We start from the raw sequence: 24,317 nt of genomic DNA on the forward strand, positions 1-24,317 counted from the left end.
TACCTTTTCACATTTTAAAGCATCCAGGGCATACAGTAGGAATGTGGACTTAGAAAAACTAATTAAAAACCCCCACAGATCCATACCACAGGTCTAGGACCTTGACCTTGTCTTACAGCATTCTTTTAGTTTTCAAAGGAGTAACTACTTTAGGATTCAAAACTCTTTACAAACTTACACCTGACCGGTACTCAGTGCATCTGGAAGCAACTCCTCTCAGCATAGTCTACTCTGCCACTTAAAAGTACAACCTGACAAATTAAGGGTGATGACACCTAGCAGAGTTGCATACTGCAGCTCATGTACCTAAAAAATATACAGATCCCATTATGAATGATAAGAGAAGAATATAACGTTAAAGCTTTAAAATGTAGACACTACAGATGTCTATATTATACTTACACCACTCAAATCACACCTTTCTTTGAACTCATTGCTTATGCATGCTGATAGGAGTCACTCAGAAACAAATTCGGTAGATAGGCATTACAGTTGCAACACAACTGCATTTGACACACATTTAACTGAGTCAACAGGCAGTATCCCGGTACACTTCGAAAGCAAGCCTAAATGACAGCAATTTGTTCTGGAAATACTTACTTCTGATGAGGTCACCATCAGTGCGATTTCCCCAGATGGACTGGTCTTGTATCTCTGGTTGTATACTTTGGTTACTGGAAGGCTGTTTTATGTCTTTATCTCCTGCCACAGTATTCTCCTGGTCAGTCTTTTCTAAGTCAAAAGAAATGTGAAGATATTAGTTTCAGTGGTATTTTTCCTCTATGTGAATAAAACTCATCTTTGAAAATTAAAAACAAGAGAGCATAAAATCTGACTTGTCTTCGATTCTCATGTAGTTACCTTTAAAATAATTCCTAATAAAGTTGATTTTCAATTTGTTTTCTTGTCCAGACCGGAATAATTCCTCTTTAAAAAAGTCTTTTAGTCATATTGTGTTTAATCACGCAAAATAATACTCGGCAGCTTTTGTAACAGCAATTTACAGTTGAGTTTGTTTATATTTAGTTACCTTCCACATTTTCAGATGAAAATTTGAATCACTTTGTCACACAAAAAAACATTCTTTTTTGCCCACGTACATGTGGCCCTGGCATACAAAAGCCACAAAAATGCCACAAAAGTCTGTTCTCTATTATTTACAATTGAACATATAATTATAAGACAAATATTGTTGAAACTTCAAAACTGATTAGTACAGAAATTCAGAAAATTTATTATAACACAATTACCTATTTTTCATTGAAAAAAATAGCCTTTTAAAAGCCATTCCTGAATAGAAGTCAATGTTTAGCCTATGATGAAAGGAAAAATTATTTCTTCTCTTCGAGTAGATACAAGATGCAGGGAAATAACCGTAAGGTTATTTGATGGATTCTTAAGCTTATTTCACAAGATAGTAGATCTTGTTGTTTTGATGATTTCGCCAGTTAACACATGCAGACCTGCATTTTCTCAAACCAAGGTAAGTGACAGCTTTCATTTTCGCTGTCATTAATGTTTTAGTTGTCAAATTCACACACAAAAATCTTTCTGTTCCTGACTGCTACAGGTTTTTCCTACTGGCATTCAAGGAAACATTTCCAAATCTGGAATTACTTTGTTCATTATTCACAGTGACAGATTATCAGTTTATATCACTTACTCGAGGGATCTGTGAAACACTAAATATTTTCAGTCTCAAGTACTTTTTGAGTATACATGAAACATTTAATATTTACAGTAAATCTAAACGAGCAACTGTTGAAAAGTCTGTTAGCTCTATTTATTTGTTTCAAACAAGAACGTTTTCAAACCACTTATCCCAATGTAATGATACTATATCCTCTAGTAAAGCAATGATTCCAGTCGAGACACAGAAAAAACCACTTATTGCTACTGCGACACATTAAAGGTTAGTTTCTTTATGTAACCAACAGCAGTTTGATTTTAAATCCTAACTTTCTGCCTTTGTTATCCACCCTATTAAACTGAGGCATTGAACATCACTCAAAATAATATATGCTATACTGTATGTATAGTAGCACCTGCCTTCAAGCACTGCTGCTCCCCTTCTATTAATTTCTGCCTCTGAAATGTCTGACCCAGCTGCGTCCACGGTACTTCTCTCTCAGCCCTCCCTCCCGTCACCATTTCTTCAAAAACTTGTCAATATTTCCTCAAGCCCATCCTGAAATGAATCGTTTCGCTGGGATTGGCATAAAGTTACTGAAGTAACTGGGAAGATATCCATTGGCATCCATGAGTTTTGCATCTTCCCCTGATGACTTAATCACACCTAGATACTCATCCTATCCAAAAAAAAACCCCAGATTTTTTCAGCCCCTTTGACAGACATCAGAATCAAATTATTTCTACCTGATATGTATCAGATACAAATCTGACTGTATTGAAGTCTGATGATTTTGCCTGTGTAGTTAGGTATTAGGTGCAAATGTGTTTCAAAAGTGTTTGAAAAGTGCCCTGAAATAGACTGAAAATAAGTAGCATCCGGGAGAGAGCTAGTGTAAAAGCAGTCTGCTTTCCACATAGAGTAAGCTTAAATGAGCTATTTTAAGAGATTTTGCTCTTAAATTACTTTACTGCAGTTAACACCACCAAGATTACAACAATATCTACCCGGCAGCGGTAGGACAAAACTCCAGAGTTACTGTATACAATTTTCTTGTATAGATACGACTTTGCAGAGGCCTACTATTTCAGGTAGTAAACAATGAACGGCTCTAAGGAAACATCAGTGTTAGTATTATGGGGCCCTCAGTGTTCTAGACTACATTTTTTTCTAACAAATCTGAAGGAGTGCAGAATACAACCAGTCATCATTATTCACAGGGATTTAGTTTTCATTCCTCTGCTTGGTTTTGGTTCAGTATCTTCTTTTTTTTTTTTTACTATGTAGGCTGTATGTGTATTTTTCATGTTTACTTTTATTATTCTAGCTGGCTATGGTAAACGGGCAGTCAAAACCATGTAAACAACAGTTAACAAGAAAGAAGTAAGAAAGAGGCACTATTAAGTAAAAAAAAAAAAAAAAAAAAAAGTTGCAATTGAACACCAAACAATTTCGATAAGAAGTTTACAACAACCAGCATCGATTGAGTGCCTGTTCTTTGACCTATTGAATTCACACGAAGACCTCCCCACGACTGTGCATAACACAAACCTGCACCCTTAGACACGCATTTGTCACCTCAGTTTGCACTCCAGGATCGCCCACCAGAGCCGCGGATCTTCTGGGGGATGCTGCTCCGTGGGTGCGGTGGGCTGACCGTGGGCAGCAGCCAAGGACTCCGCAGCAGCTCGCTCCCTCCCTCCCTCCCCAGCCCCTGGCAGGATGAGGGGAGAGAACAGAGAGAGCACAACTGGGGAAGCTCGCGGGTCGAGATATACTTTAATAAGTGCATGAAAGAGGAAGAAAAAACAAAAAAAGGGATGCAAAGGCAATCACTCGCCACCTCCCACAAGCAGACCGATGCCCAAGCCAAGCTCTAAACAATGGCTACCTCTCCCAAAATCTTCTCCCCTCAGTTTTTATTACTGAGCCCAACATTATATGGTGTGGAATATCCGTCTGGTCAACCAGAGGCAGCTGTCCAGGCTGCGTTCCCTCCTAACCCCCTGCCCACCCCCAGCCCACTCGCTGCAGCGGTAGAGTGGGAAAAGAGAAAACCCTGACAGTGTGCAAGTGCTGCTCAGCAAAAGTCAAACCACTGGTGTGCTATCAACCTTGTTTTAGTCACAAATCCCAAACACAGTACCGCAGGGACTGCTGTGAACAAAATTAACTCCATCTGAGTGAGACTTAGTACAAGGGGGCTTTAGAAAAAGTAGACCTTAAGCTACGTTTATTTAAGATTTTTTCATACATCCCTTATGATGCATCAGAACACTGAAAACGGACAAATGCTTGTGTCCTGATTATTTGTTTTTACTTGAACGTGCACCAGGTCCCAGTTTTAGTGCAAAAGAATTTCTTGATTATTCTCTTATAATAAACAGCTGATAATGGAATCATAACTTTTTTTTATTATTATTCTAGAGGTGCCACTACAACAAACCAACTACAACCAATCACTCATGAAGACAGCCTCAAGACTCCCGAGTCTGTGTCTTGTTGATGCCATTATTTCTGTGTTAGGTGCATAAGAATAGTGCATAAAAGTAGTTTATGAACACATTTATGAGTCCAGTAAGAACTGACGCGAAGACCTTAATCTTCTCCGACATGCCATGCTTGTGGCACAGCAGCTTTAATAAAGCCTACAGCTGGCACAAATACTAATGGCTGGATCTGACCATAGACAGGTATGGCTTTTTTCTACTGCACCTTCAGATAAATTTGTAACACTTCTCTGTTTTATTCAAGCTTAACCTTAAGAATCTTTACGTAATACTTCCTTAGTATTTTAGCTTCTGCTTCCTTTAGTACATCCCTTCCACTCTCATGTGACTAGCCTCCAAAACTGACAGCCAAGAAGAAAAAGAGATGTTCTTCCTAGCAGTTCAAATAATGGAAAGAAAAGACTCATTATGCTCCGAGTCTGGCAGTGCTGAGGTAGAAATCCAATCTCTCTTCAAAACCACAGTAAGTTACTCTAGGTCATGTCACAAACGCAACATAGTCTTCTTACCTACATGGTTCAGCCCCCAGAACAGCAACGTGTGTGCCTATGCACCTCTCCTAAACTAACAGCAGTCCCTGGGCTGAAGAGCTTCTAGCCAGAAGCCCCACAGGAGTGACACCCGCACAGAGTGCACTGTGATTTATCCTGAAGGTAAGCATGGGCACAAACCCTACTTGTGTGGAGATTAATGCAAGCTTAAGGTTTAAATAAAGAAGAGATACAACATGCTGGCAAAGTACAGAATTGAGATGGCAACAGCCCAGATCGTATCTGTATTCCAGACAACTGGTGAGCCACTCAGTGAAAAAATTTAAAATTTTAATCACATCTCAACATCACTGTTTCATGAAACAAGCGAACAGTGAAATCCTATTTTTTTGTCATTTGAAATTATTAAAGTATACATAAATCACTTTTATAGTATATACATTCATTTTACCATGATCATCGTATATTTGGTTTTAAAATTACACAGCAGTACATGTATTTCATAGAATCAAAACTTGTTTTCACCATTGAGACTACTGTAACATTGATTGTTAACTCCTGTTTTAGTTTGGAGTATGTGCCTCTGGTTACACACATTGCTTTGCACAGTGACAAATACATTTTATAAGATTCCACCAACAGAATAGTGGCAGCAGTCTGGGTCAGCAACAAGGCTACTATTACAATAGCTCTATCAAAAAGAAAATTTAACAAATAGCCAGAACTGTCAAGAAAGACTTATGTATAGTTAGGCAAGAACGGTATACAAGACAATCTCTCCAGATCCCTTCCAATCCTGTCTGCTGTGCCTTTATAAAGTTGCTGGGATATAGATCAAACTAATTCTTGAAAATTTCAGTGAAGTATCCCTCTTTTCAGAGCTATATTTATTCTTTCTCTATGATAATGTAGAGCATATTGAGTGGATGTCAAATACATATACAAAACTGATAGAAAATACAAAAATATAGGTAATGCATGTACATTTGCAGGACATGCCTCAAAGATCAAGTCTTTGACAAACAACCAACTTTTCGTTTCCAAGTGCTTGTCCATTTGTACATTCATGCTCCAGCTGCCCCCACACGTCCCGCTATGTCTCGAGTTTACTCAGAAATGGGTGTCAGCGCGTTCAAACATGGCATCGTACCTTAATATATCAGTAACTACGTGATATTCAATCTCTGAACACAGAAAACAAAAAAATGGAAACAAGTACCCACATTAAGTGGGTTGCACATCCTCGGAGTGTGATTGGCAGCTGATTTCTATTCATTAGATAACACATAAGCCTATATACTGACTCGGCCATCTCTTTCAAGTACGCAAACTGCAAGAGCGCTTGACCAGCAACATGACAAACTAGACTTGAGAAACAGGTTTTATAGTTTGCCTATTGACACAGGGATACTGTGGATGTAAAATGAGTTAAAAAATCCTGTTGCTGCAACGATAGAAGGCTTTGTTGCTAGGACACATTCATTTTCTGTTCACCAACAATGGGGCGCACCGCACCAAATAACAAGTAAAGCAAAAGCAACTGCTGGGAAAGGCTGCTGGAAACCTGAGAGCATCATTCTCATGGAGGAGAGAGGAACAAGCAGAATGGACTGCCACAGTGGAGTCACTGTGATCTCCAAAAATGCAGTCAGGAACAGTCCAACAGTTTTACTGTTTAAGGGCAGAGGAATGATGGAAACACAGGGCAAAGCTTACTTCGGCACCTAAATTTGACCCAGCTGCTGGGATGCAAACATGAATCCTTGGGAGGCCCAAGTTATCCCTGAACAAGCAGTCGCAGATTTAAACATACATGTGCAAAGCTCAAACCATCCCGAATGGAATTTTGTCCTTCAAAGCAAACAGAAATTACAAAAGTGAAAAAAAGAAACCACCAAAAACCCAAACACAAAAGTAGATCTATGAGGAACAAAAAAGTTGAAGAATGTTTCCAAAAGGAAAGACAACAAAACGGTTCTCTGTCTCAAGCCTACAGCGGTTGCGAGGGATTGAAGAGCATGTGGCAAACACTGCATTTCTAACGCTTCCTTTGTTCATTAATATCCTTGCTGGCAAGGAACCACTGAGGATGCTATTTCCTACCAAAAATTCCACTGTTCAAAACAATAACACAAAGGAACCGCGATAATACCAGGTTTCAGAATGCAAGCATTAACAGTAACACCCACCAGCTACTTCATGAAATGCCTAAAACTTTGAGGCATTTCACATAACAAGCAAGTTCAACTGTGCTATTCGTGTAACAGAATGCCCATTCCAGTTCATGATTTGCCTGAAACGATTTCATTGCATTAATGACTGGTTGTACAATCTAATTAATATTGATAATCCACAAATTATGGAGTTGGAAGCCTCCATTTGGATGTTTGATTGCTTTAAAACTAAAATAACTAATTTGTTTTTATTTCATTTCAGTGGCTTTCATTTAAATGTCTCATTGCAACTTTCAATGGCCTCAAAAATGCCACTGAAAAAAATCAGTCTCTTAAAATTAGAGCAATTCAACTGAACTTCTTGGAAAGCTCTTACACAGAATTTTCCAGGTGCAAGCTACGGAACAATTATGAATGTACTATACAAGTTTAACAGCCCTGGACAAATTTTAGTTGTGATAAATTAAAAATTAATAGCAATATGCAAATGGGTACTCTGCACCATTTAAAGCATTAAAAAGTTCAAATACGTAAGTGAAAACTTATTTTCACAAACAACCATACTAACTGTCATGCGGTCAGTTATAAATTTATGTATGTCATTCATCCAACAATGTTTCACATGTGTACAAAACCAGTTTCACATAAGTGCTAAGCAATTCTCAGTGGCTATGGCTGTATTAGCAACAGTGTGGGCCAATAAAAATGGGCCCGTACAGTGAAAGAGTTGATTTTAAGGACACATCCCATATTATACATGCTCCAGGGGCTTTCTACTTTGGACTAGCTCTCAGATTTAATCTCAAAGTCTGAAGGCTTATTAGTGGCTGGAGTGCATTAGGCACATTCCTGCAGTGCATCTTTCAGATCATTTTGTCCAAAAGGAATTCATTCCAGGTCACTCCCCAGGATCACTCCACAATGCAAACCAAAGCCAACAGGAGATTCACTTCAAAACTGCACTGCTGATCCAAATGAAAACACTAGCATAACACACTCATTGCTGGATGCTACTTATTAGGAAAAAATAAGTGGTTAAAACAAAGAGAAATCTAACTTCTGAGGGCGGGCCTGGAATGGAATTTGAGATTTATTCTGATAAAAAATTAGCCTATGAGATGAAACCCAAGTATTTCAAGTTTGATGCAAGACCTTTACAGTCAACCCTATGAAATACAAGTCTATCACACCCATGTGGACATGAATCACTCTACTGGAATGGCACGCACGTGAAACTGAAAGCAGAAGTATATTTTTATGACAAACTGGAGTTAGATACTTATGAAAGTTTTAGGTATTTTAGTCAGTAACGTTCAATAATCACCTCAGTACTGACAGACAGCGACACAAGAAATTAACACAGATTCATTCAACTCTTGTCAGATTGCAAGTGGGAACGCAAACACAGAGGAAGTAGCTGTCTGAATGCACTGGTTAACCGTTAAAATAAAACCATTACTCATAACACTGAGGCACTGCTGGTAAAGTGCAACAACTACGGTGATAGTAATCGTCATTGCCTCAAGAATGCCCAAACATTCCCCACAGTAAGTCCTCTGTCACCCCATCTCATCTAGCCAGCACATTCCTTTAGTGCTCCTCATCATGAAAACAGTTAAGCACAGAAAACACGAAGAGGTCTGAGTCACATTCTTGAGAAGGAGCACATGGGGTTTGTACTTTTCTGAATGGAAGTAGGAGTTGCTGAATATGGTTTCTTCAGACACCAAATCAGAACTGCATCTCCATCCAGCAACACCGACATGATTTGCACCAGAGAGAACGGTCACTTACAGAACTTGGCCCTTAATATTTCTACTAGACTCCTCCATCCTCCTCCCCCACCCCACTGAAAAAAGATAAATTCTAGTGGACTTCCATCATCTGAAGAGTTATTAGAAAGTGCTTATAGTTGAAGTGCAATTATCAGTCTCAATTTCATAATAGGTTTTCTATTATTACTATTATTTTATTTATTTTCTTTCTAAATTGAGAACACTACATATTATTCACTTGTTATTCTAGGTTACATTTAGTTACCAACAAGCAAAGGTAAAAGCATTCCAAATACTTTATGGATGACAGTCCTACATTTTCTAAAATGTGGCCTGATTCTCTAAACATGGTTCCACATTTGTTGAATTTCTCTCTCATATTCCACGGCTTATTCAAATGCAGAGAATTTAATGAAAAAAGTCTACCCATGGCCCAGGCAATAATCACGACACGAGCTCTAACATATGAAACGTTTTCCTTAAAGCAGAGAGACTAATGGCCACTAACTGTGACACTCCTTGCTTAGGGACATTATTTTGGTACCTACCAATGGAGAAAATACTTGATCACAGCCAAAGTGAAGTGGTCTGAGCACAGAGATGACACTATTCACTGACTACATTACACAGCACACAGGTAGAAGTAGTCCTAGTTTGATTCCAAGGCCCATGGACCTACAGGAGAAGAGAGACGGCACGACCAGGATCTTGAACAAGGGTGCACGAGTAGAGCTACACTTTTGGAAGGATGTGGCAAATACTAACTGTATGTTTGCAGAAATTAGGTTAAACCTTTCATCCTGTAGCCTGTGCCTTAGAGCAGCGACTCAGTTGGCACAGATAATGGTTGAAAGACTGAAGTAGAGTATTGACATTGCCACGAAAGAAGACGCTATGATTTCATTTGCTCTCTCTCACAGCACACTAAGAGTGGAGGGGCAAAGTCCAATAATCTCGCTAATATTTATGCATTAAGTCAAAAATGAACTAACAAGAACAGTGATGGGGGAGATCTTGAGAGAGCGTGTTGGTTAAAATAACACACAAAAATTCTTTTAAGTTGCGAAAGCCAGAGCATGCCACATCTGTAGGCCAAACTACGCCTCAACCCACAGTTTTCACCATGTCCACAACTGATGTATAACCCTGCAATCTGCCTAAACTTTATTACTTCTGTCTGTTTTTTAATTAGGTTGTGGGATAGATATTTGTTGAACATTTAAAATTCAGTTGAAGTTTCTGCTCCTTTTATGGAAAAATAAACTTCAGCTTCAGCTCCTGAATGTATATGGCAGCAAGCAAAAGGAACACTTTGAAGATCTGTATTTTTTTGGTGATACCTTACAGAACTACAGAAGACGAGAATTTTGTTCTCAGGATATAAGGTATCTATACCAGTTAAACAAATAAAGAAAGCACATTAAAGTATGCTGTTACCAATCAAAAATTCTCCCTCACTAGAATGCACTTAAGATGTTATTATACATACAACATAAGCCATTTTTTCCTGATTAAAAAAATCTTTATTTCTAGGTGGACAAAGATTTAAAGTATCTCACTGTAAATATATGGAGTCATCACATAAATATGATGAAGTGATACTAAGTAAAGTAGTTATCATTTCAAATTATTGCAGATTTTGTCCAAATATCTCTAGCCTATTTCCAGAAATAATATGAATTTCAACCACAGCTTTAAAAATTATTGCCAAATTCTAGAGAATTCAGTGTACTTTTGGATGTCCTGGGGAAAAAGTAGGGGCTACTGAAAGTCCCAGACATATTATCTTAGATCTTTAGTCCTGGAATATCTGGACTACCTTACCCTGTAACCACACACTGCAAAGCTGACAACAGAAATGCTGGAATATAGACTGGAAATGTTATGAACTCACCTCTTCCTCTTTCCACCCCCATTTCCCCAACAGACTTAGGCTAGAAAAAAGCAACAACTATCCACAGTTATCCTTAAATCTAAGTTCATTAGAATAAAAATTATGTACTTGAAGGATGAACTCTGTAAAAACCCACCCTTGCCTTTCTGTGAACTATACATGTGCTTTAAAATTGAGCGTGTGCCTTGAAAGGTGTGGCCAGTGAGCAAACCTGAAACAGCATGTACCTTACTGATCCCTAAGAAAGTTAACTTTATAATCCTCCACCTCAACAGCTGTGATTGTGTCAGTCAGATTTCCTGCATATAACTTGTCCATGGACAGGTCAGTATTTGTTTCCTTACTTTCCATAAGAAGACGAGCACGTATTGAAAATCTTACAAAATGGAATCCCATAAGACTTTACTTCATAGTGAAAACTCAATTTAGAGTGGCACTGTAAGAGTGAGACCACTTTCCAGCCTAGTGAGTTCACTGACCTACAACTTCAGTAACTTTTATGTATGGCCTACATGCAGGATTTAACCAGTGTGGCCACTTGATCACATGACAGATAAAACAAACACATTGAAAATAAACATGTATCATGGATACTGATGTTTCTGGCAAAAACATGATTCTAGCAGTTCAGTTCTGCATGCTTCATCTTCTGTATCTAATCTTTTTTTATTATTATTTTTTACTGTTTAGAAGTTATGAGTCATTCTCTAGGACAAAAAAAAAAAAAAGCCAACAATAAGATAAGTATAAGCCAATTTAATATGTCTCCCTGCCAGAACATTTTTTACTTAGCTACGGATACTTTCTGGTTTCTCAAATGAGTCTTCAACTTTGATTTCACATAGCTATTGATTTTCCAAGTTACAAAACCAAGACTGCATCTTTAATCCACAGTTGCACAACTGTGTTACCAGGCTCTGCTCCAGTTAACCAGTTATGAATAAAGTTACAGTTTTTGAACAAGCTTATTTGTCTGTTCCTTCAGAGACTTTTTAAACTCCTGTCAGAATTCTGGAAAACAAAGCTGTAGCTGTAAACAGAAAAAAAAAAAAATTAAGTCTCATCTTCACAGACCAGGACTCAGGAGGCAAACACGCTTCCCTATTTTGAGGATAACTTGCAAGACACCTTGTCAAACTTCCCCACGTGAAGGTGATCAGAATGCCAACGTATTTTGTGCAAAAGCAAATAAGGCATAACTTAAAAGAAATTGTCTTTAAGATGAACGTGCTTTTAAACAACCTTTTGAACAGCTGATACGAAACAAGTTAATACTCCCAGAAACGCGTTTTAGCTGCAGCATCGCAGAGTAATCCAAGAAAGAAACAGCAAAGCGACCTCCAACCTGAACAACGCTCCTGGATCAACCTCTCCCAACTTACTGCAAGACCTGGAAGGATAGCTTTACAGGAAGGAGCTTCTAAACACGAACACAAACCTGAGGAAGAAGCCAGCGATTTTTAAGGAGCAGCATGTGCCTCTGAACGACTGCAGTTTTTCAAGGACTGAGACCCGGTGCTGACAACAGTGCATCTTTGGGGGTTTTTTGCATTTTCTACATAGGAACTTCTGCTTAAAACAATAACGAGGTGGAAGCGAAAGCGTTACAGAGTCACAGCGACTCGGGGAGGTCGGGGGAGGGGAAAGAGAAGCGGGGTTAAGACCCACAAAACAAGTCAGTAAACGCATCATTCAGATAGAAGGCGCAACAATTACAGAGGAACTTTAAAGCAACTCACCTCGAGGGAGAGAGATCAAAGCGCTGCTTTCAGCCGGAGCTTGCTCTGGCCCTTCAGGCCCCGGAGGAAGAGGTTCCCTCGCTTGGGACATCTGCCAGCTCTCACCGAGTCACAGAGAGCCTGCACCCCCCCTCCGACCAACACTAACACGCCGCCCTGAAGGAACAACCAAACGAAAGGGCTCGTTAACGCGCTTCACGCACAAAACTCGCGGCCCGGGGGGGGGGGGGGGGTGGCCGAGGGGCTTGAGAGGAGGGACACCAACGAACCGCCGGCAACTTTGCGGCGGGCGGCGGGCGCGCCGTACCGACCCCGCCGCCAGCACCCGCGGGGCCCGAGGGGGGCGGCGGCCGCGGGGCGGGGGCGGCGGCGGCGGGCCCTCAGCCGGGCGCCCGCGGGGGGTACCCGGGGCGGGGAGGGACGGGGGGAGAGAGGGAGGGCCCCGTTCGTCCTCCCGCCCGCGGAGCCGGCCGGCAGCGCGGCGCGCCCTACCTCCGCATTTCCTCCCGCTCCGCCGCGGGCGCCCGGCCCTCCTCCGCCGACGAGCCGTCTCCCCCGGCGGCGGCCGCCCGCCCGCCCGCCTGCCTCTTCCCGCCGCCCGCGGGCCTTCCCCACACACACCCCACCCGGCTCCCTCCCTCACGCCCGCGGGCCTTCCCCACACACACCCCACACACCTCCCTCCCTCACGCCCGCGGGCCTTCCCCACACCACACACACACGCACTCCCCCCCCCGGCTCCCTCCCGCGGGCCTTCCCCACACACACCCCCGGCTCCCGCCCGCCCGCCACAGTCAGTGGCACTCGCCCCCCGCTGTCCCCCCGCCGCCACAGTCACTCCTTCTCCATCATTTCCGGACAATGAAACATCCCACTGCGGCGGGCGGGCGGGCTGGTGCAGGTCCTGCCGCCCGCCAGCCGCCGGCTGGGCCGGGCCGGGCCGGGGGCGGTGGGGACGGAGGGACGGGTGGCTGGCGGGACGCCTCGCTGTCCGGCCGTCGTCGTCGTCGTCCCCCCCCCCAGCCTCCAACCGGGCCTCCAGCCACGGAAATTCCCCCAGGAGGCTGAAAGCCGTCAAGCAGAAATAGGGAAGAAGGGGGGAGAAAAGAAAAAAAAAAAAAAAAAAAAAAAAAGGCAATGTGAAAGGGAGGCTTTCACGCCTGGACGGGGCTCGCAGCTGTAGCAGCGAGGCAGGGGCACTTTCGGGGGTGCAGCCGCTGGCTCGGAAGTTCCAGCTGCGGGGATCGCTGGCCTTCCACCCGTTGAGCGGGCAGGTGAAACGGCGAGGGCCCCCACGCGTGTCCCCCGGCCCTTCCACCCCTCTGCAAGGCCGGGTCGAACACAGCCTGACCCTCTCCGTAAGCCTGCCTGGTAGCACACGGATACGTCTAGAAAAGGGACTGTAAAGCGGGCACACACGAATACTCAAAGGAGGAGGAGGGAGAGAAGGAGCATTTTTCAGAAGTAAAACCCTGGAGTGCCAACTGCTTCCTCCAGTGCCAGCTGCCAGGCAGGGTTACCCGTGCTTTCTCTACAGGGGAAATACATTTCTTTCCCATGGCACAGGTCGATTTGGTCGTCCCAAAGCACCCCGTGCTTGCCCACACCATGGAGTACCGCAATTACTGCTCGCATGTGGGCCGGTGTCCATCAGCTACGTGATTTAACCTTCCTTACGCTATCGCAGTGTATGTCGCCTTTCTCTGTCGAACTGCATATCCATGTTTGAACTGTAACTTCCTCAAAATTTACAAGCAGATTTTTTATTACGGTTTAGCAAATATACTTCACTATTATGTCTCATTACAGTCTGCAGCCAGGTATTTTGGGGAAACAAAAGCACAAAGTAGCCAAGTTACAGACTATCTACATCCTAACATAACAGCCTGTAACTGGTGGATATTTATTCTGATACCGTAAGTGCTAAGGAATACACTCGGGTATTAAAAGTTCACTTCTATAAAGTTTAGCATTTCCCTGCAAGGCTTGCAGACCAACCAGGACAGAGTGTAAGTACCTGAGCAGGAGCAGGTTCTTTGTGAGACTGCACACGCTTCAGGGCCTCCTCTTATTTGAGAAGCCATCCATAATTTTGCACCGCTGTACAGCTTTATTATTGGTCATTATGGGTGCAAAATTGAACAGTGTGATGAAAGGTGCGTGTACTTTCCTCTTCGAAAGACAATCATTTTTAAGTAAAGTATTTCAGTAACCTAAGATGTTCTTTGGTACAACATAATCTTTCTTTAAACTTTTCCATGACAAAATGGGAAAAAAATGTTCTATGTGGGGAAGAAGCTATGTAAAAAATCCATTTTGGGCACAGCAAATTATTATCATGCTGCAAAATAATAACATTGGTCTCAATATCTACACTTTTCATCTACGAAAACATTGCATAACTTTCCATAGTTCCTTCTCTCTTCGCTGTCCTGGGGTCAGAGCCACTGAGACAGAAGGTAGAATGACTTACCTCAAACTCCCAAGTGAGTCAGTAGCAGTAGAGAGGTTATGACTCATACTCAACATACAAGCTTGTGTTTTTCCCTCTGAAACTGGAAACATATTGAAAACAGTGGGAGGAGCAATAATTTAGCCAACCACACCCTGCCTTCAAAATATTTCATTGGATAATTACTGCCTATGAAGAGCAGATACTGTCCAGCGTTGCTATTTGGGGTGTTTTTTTTAAGCTTATCTGTGAAACCCACACGGTAAACTCCACGGCACTCAGTTTATCTCCTTTAAAAAGTTGATGGGATGAGCTCACCCTGCCAAGCTTCAACTCTGTAGCAGCCTGCATAGAGTTTAAACCAACTAAATGAATGGAAGAGGATCTTCTGCTGATATCACAACTGATGCAGTGGGAGATAACCCTAAGCAAAATCAGATTAAAAAAAGGTAAGAAAATTCAATACACCAAAAGCACAATTCACTGAAATAGCACATTAAAAATATTGTGCAATACATAAAACACTACCTACCAAAGACTGTGATGATTGTAAAGAGATGAATCCAGATGTGGCCACTGTTAATGAAATAGCACAGATGAGCAAAGTTCATTGGCATAAGCCAACCAAACAGCACTTCCTGACAGTACAACATCATTCTAACAAATACACAGCTAATCTAAAATAATTGCTTTATTACTTTCCTTGAAAATATGTGTCATTCTAAAATGTTACCGAACATTCTCAGGAAGTGGGCAGTTCAGACATTAACATCCTTAACATCGTTAACAGCCTTTCAGGTGGGCTACAAATATGAGATATGCTGTATCTTACTACAGCAACTGAGTTATAGGCTGTTGCATGTATGTATTCCAATACACTCTTCTATTGCTAGATCATAAATTTCAGGTATGGTCTCCTAGACAATTAATGGCAGATTTGGGGATGGCTGCAAAGAGAAGCTCAAAACACTGGTAAAGTGGTAAGTATAGTTTGTAGTAGTCAGTATAGTTTGTAGGCAGGTAAAAATTTCCTGAAGGGAAAAAACCAACCAAACAAACAAAACCAACCCAAAACCAAAACAAGATATATTTTTTTTCCCCCTATTAAAAGTTTTCTGTAAAACAGATTCCTGTCAGAAGTGCACAAAATGCAAAATATAATCCTATGTGTTCACGGCAAAATTGGTCATCACCATTTTCTAATCTGAGGTCCTACCCAAGCCATACAATAGATGTTACCTCCCCCCAAAATGGACCTGTTACTGAATGAAAGTGGTTTAGAAAGACACAAGTTGTTTATTTAAAGTTGTTTATCCCAAAATTAACTGCTGCAAAGCTTATTTACTTACATTATTAAAGACTCGAGCTATATTTCTAGCTTGAATTTTCCAAGGCAAACTTTTAGTCTTTGAGGTTTTCTGGATATCTGATAGTTTCTTGTGAAGGAAGTGTTGGATAGCAGAGTTGCTTACCTCAACAATGCTGTAGTAAATTTGTACATAGCTCTTCAAATAAAAAATATCTTATTAAAAATATCACTGCTTACACAGTTAAGTGATCAATAACTATTTATTACTTAGGGATCAATGCATGTGTAGGTACCCACATTTTCTCCCCATCCTAACACTTACCTTTCCCTCCTCAAGGCTACTCTTTAACTGATGCTGACTTCCTTCCATCAGCAGGAACAGAGGGAACTGGAAATATTTTACATCCCTGGATCGTTTAAATGTTCCTGAAAGATGGACAATAATATTTAGTAAATATTTTTGTGATTGATTGCTTGTGCCTAAGTACCTGTGAGTTAAAGTTATCCTTCTGCTACATCCAAGAACATGATTTTCAACTTCGTAATATGCATTTTTAACATATGTGTATTAGTCTAAGCTTCATAGCTCTTTTCAGTATGAGGATCATGGCAGGATCTCTGTCCTAAGTATTTTATAGTGCGGCAACGCTGAAATGGGAAGACTGTTATAGTTAAAAGGGCTAAATAAAAGACGTGCAGTTAAAACCAAATTGTATTATAAAATAAGAGTGAAGCTTACAAATTGTTGGGCTTTTTTAAATTTAGATCAAAAGCAGAAATACATGCAGTATATGCATAAATGCACAGTAAAAGGGAACTTGAAGGCCAGTACCATGCCTGGTTTGGAGTATTTTTGGTTCCTGGTGTTCACGGCCTGGCCGGTGTAGTACCCTTCCCCAAAAGATCCTGTTTAAAGCCATGTAAATTGTCAGGTGCCAGAACAGAGCTGGACGCAGCTGTGTTGTAGGTGAGGATTTGTACCCTATAAAACATAAACACTGAAGTGCTGTCGGGTTGACGGTGCCTTAGACACCAGCTGGTCCTAACAGAGCAACCAACCCCTTCTAGTCCAAGGAAATCCAGCTCCAACGAGCACAAACATAGAAATGAATAAGCAGTGGGATGCCTAAAATGAAATTAGAGACATGCAGATTTAACTCCTTCCATAAGCAGAAATGGAATAAAGAAATGCGTTCTCATTTAGAGGAGCAATTGGTTCCACTAATGCTGTACATTGCCTTGGGAGCAAGAAGAAGTCTTTCTACCATAAATGATTCTTGCCCAGGTTTGATGTTTTTCTGCCACGGGATGGACTCCACAGTAGGGAGAAAGGGAATATGAGGCTTAATGACTGCTTTGTGCTGGCTCGAGCTGGCAATTAAGAATTAAACTCAGTGTAAGCATGGATTTAAAATATGAAAAGGTATTTTTCTCCATTTTGTTTTTCTGTTTATAGTCAGTATAACAGCAGAAGAAATATTTTGTTTCTGTAAAATATTTTCTAACACAAATGGCAAAGATTTCATTAAAATTGATAAATTCTGTAGTAAAACAAAATAAAATATTCTGAGGTGAATTATTTCTGATCTAACTCCAATGAAGTCCAAGGAGTTGCACGAAGATGAATTCAGCTCAACAAGCTTTATCCTACCTAGGACAAAACACGTCACATGGCATGGTTTATGGTAGTTTCAGCTATTCCTTAGCAAGCTCAAGCAAGTAGCTCACTCAAGCAGGTAATAGATCTCACATGAAAAAGTAACAGATCATATATTGAGGCATGCAAAATGACGTTTCATCACAACAAAATGTCAACTAGCAATTCATTGCATTCCTACAAATAAGTCAAGAAGAAATATTCAGTATTCAATTACAACTAAGTGTGCTGGATTGCAACACTTAATTTATTTGCATATATTCCCCTCAGTTATTCAGCTTTTCACTTTGCAGTTAATATTGCACTTTAATAAAAAACTTATTTAGGACTTCAGAAGAAACTTGAAATTCAGCAAAATGAGTGTTTCAAACTCTGTACTGATATTTTAGTGCATTCAAGATTATTTGGAACTTGCCTTGACATTAAAGATCATCTCAGCAAAGACAAATGATGGTCAACAGCACCTTTTGAGTTAAGGGGATGGGAAGTTTCAGGGAATTATTGATTAAAAAAGTGTGGCTAACTGAACACAGAATATTGTAACATGAACTATATAGAGAGTTAGTAAACTTAGAATAACTTAATGAATTTATCTAACCAGTTAGTCATAATAATCCTAAAGGCTGTTTTTATAGCAAGCAAATAAAAAACCTAAGCCAAATATTTCTGTTGCTTTTGAGGTTAACAAGGCTCCTTTTGCTTCTGCAACCAGAGCAGTATTTGGATCTGGCATTATTCGACATTAGTATTTTATACACATTGCTTACAATTGTGAGTATTCATGAAATTTACATTATCTTTTCTCAGCAGTATCAAACTAATTGCCAATATCAAATGACGTTTGCAAAAATACCGTATGTAAAATAAAAATATTTCCATATGAAAAGAATACCTAGTCAATCCTTCCCAAAAATGTTAAAATGAAAAATACTAAAACAAGCATATTATACAAATAGAATAAATAATGCAGTGGAACAGTAGACTATATGTTATATTGCTGTGTGACATCATGTCATCACATCCAGAGCTCCATAAAAATTTAGTTAATTTTGTGCATCTTCAATATGAGTTCATAGTGCACAGTACAGTGGCTCCTTTTGAGCTGCCAGAGAGTACACTATGAATAAGTATTAAAAATATTGTGCATTCTGTGTTATATTTTCATAATATAGAATGCTCTTAGTTACATATTGTGTATTATTCCTAATACATATTCAGAGCATATATTGTAACAAACAGCTCCTTTGGAACCACTAACATGTATGCTGTGAATGTGTATTAACAGCAGAATTCATTTGCATATTATGAGTCCATAATACTGAATGCACAATCAAATCTTTGATAAAAAGTCATTGCTAGACAGACAAGCAGAAGTTATTTTCTCATGCTTCTCACTCACAACTGTGCCATCTTGCACAGTCATTTCTCACCCATATCTTTACAACTCACAAAGAAAAAAAAAATCCAGTACTGCAACAGTTCTGTGAATTATAGTTTTCTGGAAGTAAAATATTTCATGAACTCTTTTTTTGCTCTCTTTTTGTTCTATCTCATAATCAATATTTTCTTTAATTGCCTGAATATATCCTCCTGGTTTTTCATTTTGGCATGCATATAAATGACTGGAATGAGGTCTTAGCATCAAATGTTCATTTGGATATTATATGTAAAATATAGGTCATAGGAAAAACAAACATAAAAATAAACCTTAGTCAGTTCTACTAGTATTTTTAACTATCATGGTTTTGCTTCTTTGTATATTTGCCTAGAATAATGGGGGGGGGTTGCCAGCCAGGAACATACAATTCTCTAGATGGGACAGAACTAAAATTACAAAATAACATTACAAAATAACATGATTACAAAACTTGATTTGGATCAAAAAGTTATTGTTTTTCTACATGGGCAGATGAGCATCCTGGCAACCCATGCAAGTAAAGATGCAAAAAGGCACCGTTAAAACAGGGAATTAAAGAAAAATAGTTTTCTGCCTTCATTTCTTGCTTAGCTAAATGAAAGTAATGCAGATCTTGGGTCCAGGTCTGATATAGTTCTGTGTCTTTGCTCCCAGGATGAGAATTTTCCCCAGGAAGCAAAAGAAAAACTAAGGACAACTTGGTTTTTGCCCAGTTCCCTTCCTCATCCTATAGACTTGCTGGAATAACTAGAAAGACACAAGAGGAAATTACCTTTGCCATTTCAAGGACTGCGTAGTGACCATACTGACTATTAGTTTTAAAATACTCAGTTGTATTATTGTAATAAGCAGCACTGAAAGGTATTTTATAGTTCTGATATCACCGCAGAGACATTAACTCCAAAAAGTATTCAGATAAGCATTCTGGCAATTAACGGTGAGTATAAACTACCAACTATACAAGAACCAAATATTTATGCGTGACTATTATAATACCTCAGCTAAAATATTAATAAAATCTGAAAACACAAATTAGATTCAAAGGGTCCCCCATATAGCTGGTACTTTTGGATCACATATATGGGGATGCAGTCCTGCCCACTGAATGATGGACGTGATTATATTCTCCATTAATATGTGTAATAACTGCCACATATCAGAGAGAGAGAGAGAGAGAGAGAGAGTGTGGACATAAAGTCACTGGAATTTTAGTGTTTTTCCTTTAAAAGAAATGGTTACATTTTAGTTTAGTGAGGAAGCCTATTACACTGTACAAATTCCTTCATTTCTCTTTTCCTTTTTCTGTGGTTTATTTCAAACATTTTCAAGTATTAATGAAAATGCTGTAAAAGTCATAATGTTAAAGTATAATTTTATTTAACATTGTTTTACATTATAAGAGCAATAAACAGGCTTCTGTAAACTTATACGAGCAGTTATTTTGAGGTCAGAGCTGGTTTCTTTTCTTTTATGATTGTAAATAAAAGTAAGATAGTTTGTACTTCATGATTTTATAATTCTAACCTACTGGCTGCTCTCTCTCAGAGATTGTTCCAAGGTAAAAATGCCAGTAGTCTGTAAATTACCTTGATCATCAGTGATCAACAAAAACAAGTTAAATACTTTTCTGTGGTTTTCCAAAGTGAGCTTTACATCTTCTCAATAAATTATTTGGATTTTCAATTTAATACTCTTTATTATAATAAACGTAAAGTTCTGATAACCACAGTCTACAGCCAAGTAAAATTTGAGCAACCCAGACATGGGTGCTTTCACTGTAGATTCTCTCGTGTTCCAGTCCTGGATCTCTGACCAGTTCCCTGATTTTTGCCCTACTTTATTATGTTAGTAAAATAATTTTTTTTTAAAGTCAGATTTTTTAATGTAGTAGTAGTAAACCAGTCCTGAGTTTGATCCAATACTCTCCAGAGTCTAGGTAAGCTTTCGAGCACACTTTTATTGTGGGCTTCAAGAAGATTTGACACCTGTTTTGGGGGGTAAAAGGTATACTTTTAGTTAGTTTACACCATAAATGTAATGAAGGAGTAAATCAAAAGAGTAGCACAAATGCTACTGCCGTTTTTTTCTCATGTATTTGTCACTTGTGGCAGGGACAGGAGGCATCCTAGCCCACTCCATTTTTCCCACCTCAGCATCGGTCTGTTGTGAGGCTGGGAATGGGAATGCTCCTCCTATGGTCACTCTACATTCTCAGCCCAAAACAATTAATACTTCCCAGAATAAATACTTACCAGAATTGTATCTATCTTGCCTCTTTGTATTACCATACAAAATTTAGAAAAGGGTTATTGAAGTGCTTTCTCAAAACACCATAGCATCACCAAGGTCTTATTTTCTTGAGGAAAAAAATACAATTTACACCTGGAAATTTATGTGAAGGAGCACACAAGGCCTATATTCAATAAGTATCTCCTTCTGCCTGCCATTGTAATGGGATCAAATATGCTAAGAATTACAAAAAATATCTTAACTAATTTGTGACAATGTGAAAATTATGAAAATTATGCTGTAAAAGCTTGGTGCCATATATGAAGAATTAGTACAAAAAGCCTAAATCTTCAGAAACATCTAAGTTATTAGCCATTCAGTTTTCTTTTTATAAAACTGTAGCTGGAAAAGACAAAACATGAGGGTAAGTAGAAACACAACGGTATTCTATTTTTTCATTTTTAATACCAAAAAAGAACTTTCTCTTATAACATCCACAGCTTCTAATATCTTGTCACACTTTAAATTCTTCTCCTTTACAAGATTTGTTATGGAATGAGGAGTGGTGAATAGCACCAACAAGCTCTCATGACAAAGGAGACAGTATAATACTTTTTAAAATAAAGCAGAAGATATTTGATCTCATTTTTTCAGCGTAAATGAGTGAACTTGGGAACATATTAGGTGACTTTGGCCTCACATTGATGCAAACAATATCAGAATCTTGACCCATGGATACAGCAATCTGTAAAATATTGCATTCATTTGCTCTGCAGTTTGCAGGGAAATACACAATTTGGGAATTTGGTAAATAAAGCGAAGGTTTTAGAAATACACAACAGATTTCTGTACACATACATTAATGTTTGTCTAAGTATCTGTCTAGACACCCATAGTTAACTACACTCACAATGTGCATGTGTAAAGGATATGCTACAGTAGACCATGAGATTACACATTTATCCTCATTTGTGAAGGTGGATGCCTAGAACTCATGAATGGAAAAAAGATATGTTATAAAGTATTTAATCCTAATCAATATTTATTAAAGGAGACAAAGTAACAGTAAGGCAAACCTGCAGTACTTTAGAAAAAAAGCAGCAAGCTGGATTTCTTATCTTGCAATAGTTAATGAAGTTTTATGATTTATTTTAACCCTGAAGTGGGGTTTTAAAAACCCTAATTATATTAATGTACTAAAAGAAATACAATTGTCACTTAGTTTCATTAAGCATGACAGGTGACAGTTCCAAAGATAAATGCTGAAACTTGTGAAAATTTCAAGTTCAGGTTGAAGTGACAATAATATGGTAGCAATGGGATGGAATTGTGCTGCTCACTGCATTAATCAATACTACAATTTATTTTTGAATGTATAAAGAATGTTTAATTTCATTAATTTATGACTAGGTTCTTTCTACTTAAGTCTTCCTTTCAGTCTTTGGATTTTGGTTTAGTTTTAAAACATTCTGGCTATTTATAAATCCACAGCCAATCTCATAAAATATCACTGTTGGGAAAGAATCGGTTTTCTGCATGCCATGTGCAATTTGGGAGACTGATAATATAACTAAATCAATTAAAGGGGCTGTGGCTCTATTAAGACCGGAAAAGTTGTACTGTTGTCACCTGTGCTATGCTCTGTGCAAAACCAAAAGATTTAAATTTTTTCAGTTTATGATATGTCACTTATCTTTGCAAACCACAGGCTACACCTGCAATCCCTTACCAAAACATAGCTTTTTTGTTTCCAGTTGTGAATACATACACTACTGTACCAAGTCAGCGTTATATTTAGATTAGCAGAGCCTGTATCATAGTGTCACAGATCTGAAGCTCTTGAACTGGGACTGAGAGGATACTACCATAAAATATTTTCATTACAACTTTATGATTCAAAACACAAACACACGCACACGCACACACTGTGCTGCCATGCACAGACGGGGTTTGCTTATGTTGTACTTTGTGATAGCCCACATAGTTGAGTTTTAGTACTTTAGGATAAGTGAGCAGTTAAAAACTTTAATTTCTAATGCAGTTAATGAGCAGTGGTAAGGTGTGTGTACGGTAGACAATTACGGACAGCTATCAATCAGCAAGAATGCTTACAGCCCTAGAATGAGCAAATACTCGGACTATGTTCTTTAAGTATCGATAAATAACTTGGAGATGGTAATTGATACATAAGTTTAAGCTTCAGAAATGACAATAATGAAACCATTTAAGCAATCTCCTTCACAGTACTATAAAATCAATATGTGAAGGGTTTCTGGAGCAAACCTCTAGCTCTGGTTTGGCATACAAAACCCTTTCCAAGTAAAAATACAGGCAGTACCGAGTCTCAGACAGTACTGAAAACTACCTCTGTCAACAGGTCTAAGCTTGTCTTTGACACCATCAGGGACAAGAAATAACATAAACTTTTTCACGTTGAACGTAAATAAATATATTAAGCATAAATGACCACGAACCTGTTAGTAGCTTTCTCTGCTAATATCATATATTTCTGCTCTCTGCATGTTGTATAAGCTTTAAGTTATGGACTTGCAACTTATATTGCTCTTTACATCTCCTGTACATCTGGCTCATTATTCTCATGACCTACCAAAATTCACATATAAATGCATAATGTCTCTTAAACTTATTAATCCAGTTTGATTAAGAGACAATGTTCATAGTGGAGGAGTATATGAGGCAATTTATGGCTTTTGAGGGTGATTAAATGCTGAAGTAGAGCCAAGGCATTTGATAATCACAAGGGCTATTTATTGCTGGAATATTCCAGCCACATGAACGTTTTTCCCATCAGCCAGTAAGAGAAGCACATTTAGCAAACAACATTAAAAAGACAGATTTTTCTAGGTAAATGAAGGTTTGAAATTCTGTATGTGACTGCAGTTGAGAGCCCCCGCTCATGTCCCATGAAGGGCAGGTATAGGTAAAGCGTATATAGAATTCAGAAGGAGTCTGTTCCTCTCCCTAAGAGCAGGGCTAAGGACAAATAATTGCATGAGGGAGTTACCTGTGTAGAAACTGA

General features: G+C 39.2%; 1 protein-coding gene across 3 annotated transcripts in view; it reads right to left on the bottom strand.

The window, feature by feature from the left end:
- MDFIC (MyoD family inhibitor domain containing) overlaps positions 1 to 14,787 on the bottom strand; it is a 53,442-nt gene extending 38,655 nt beyond the window's left edge. The window contains exons 1-3 of one of the 3 annotated variants that reach the window (XM_049813797.1): positions 14,687 to 14,787; positions 12,214 to 12,369; positions 601 to 732 (exon numbers count right to left, since the gene is read on the bottom strand). In XM_049813797.1, the coding sequence (XP_049669754.1) occupies positions 601 to 732; positions 12,214 to 12,304 (223 nt within the window). In that variant the 5' untranslated portion in view covers positions 12,305 to 12,369; positions 14,687 to 14,787. Of the gene's footprint in view, positions 1 to 600; positions 733 to 12,213; positions 12,370 to 12,482; positions 12,580 to 12,705; positions 12,786 to 14,686 lie in introns of those variants that run through there. The other 2 variants (XM_049813799.1, XM_049813798.1) reach the window with 2 other exon arrangements.
- Positions 14,788 to 24,317: the final 9,530 nt, after the last annotated feature.

The sequence above is a fragment of the Accipiter gentilis genome, chromosome 11 (genome assembly GCF_929443795.1).
Source record: "Accipiter gentilis chromosome 11, bAccGen1.1, whole genome shotgun sequence".
NCBI lineage: Eukaryota > Metazoa > Chordata > Aves > Accipitriformes > Accipitridae > Astur > Astur gentilis.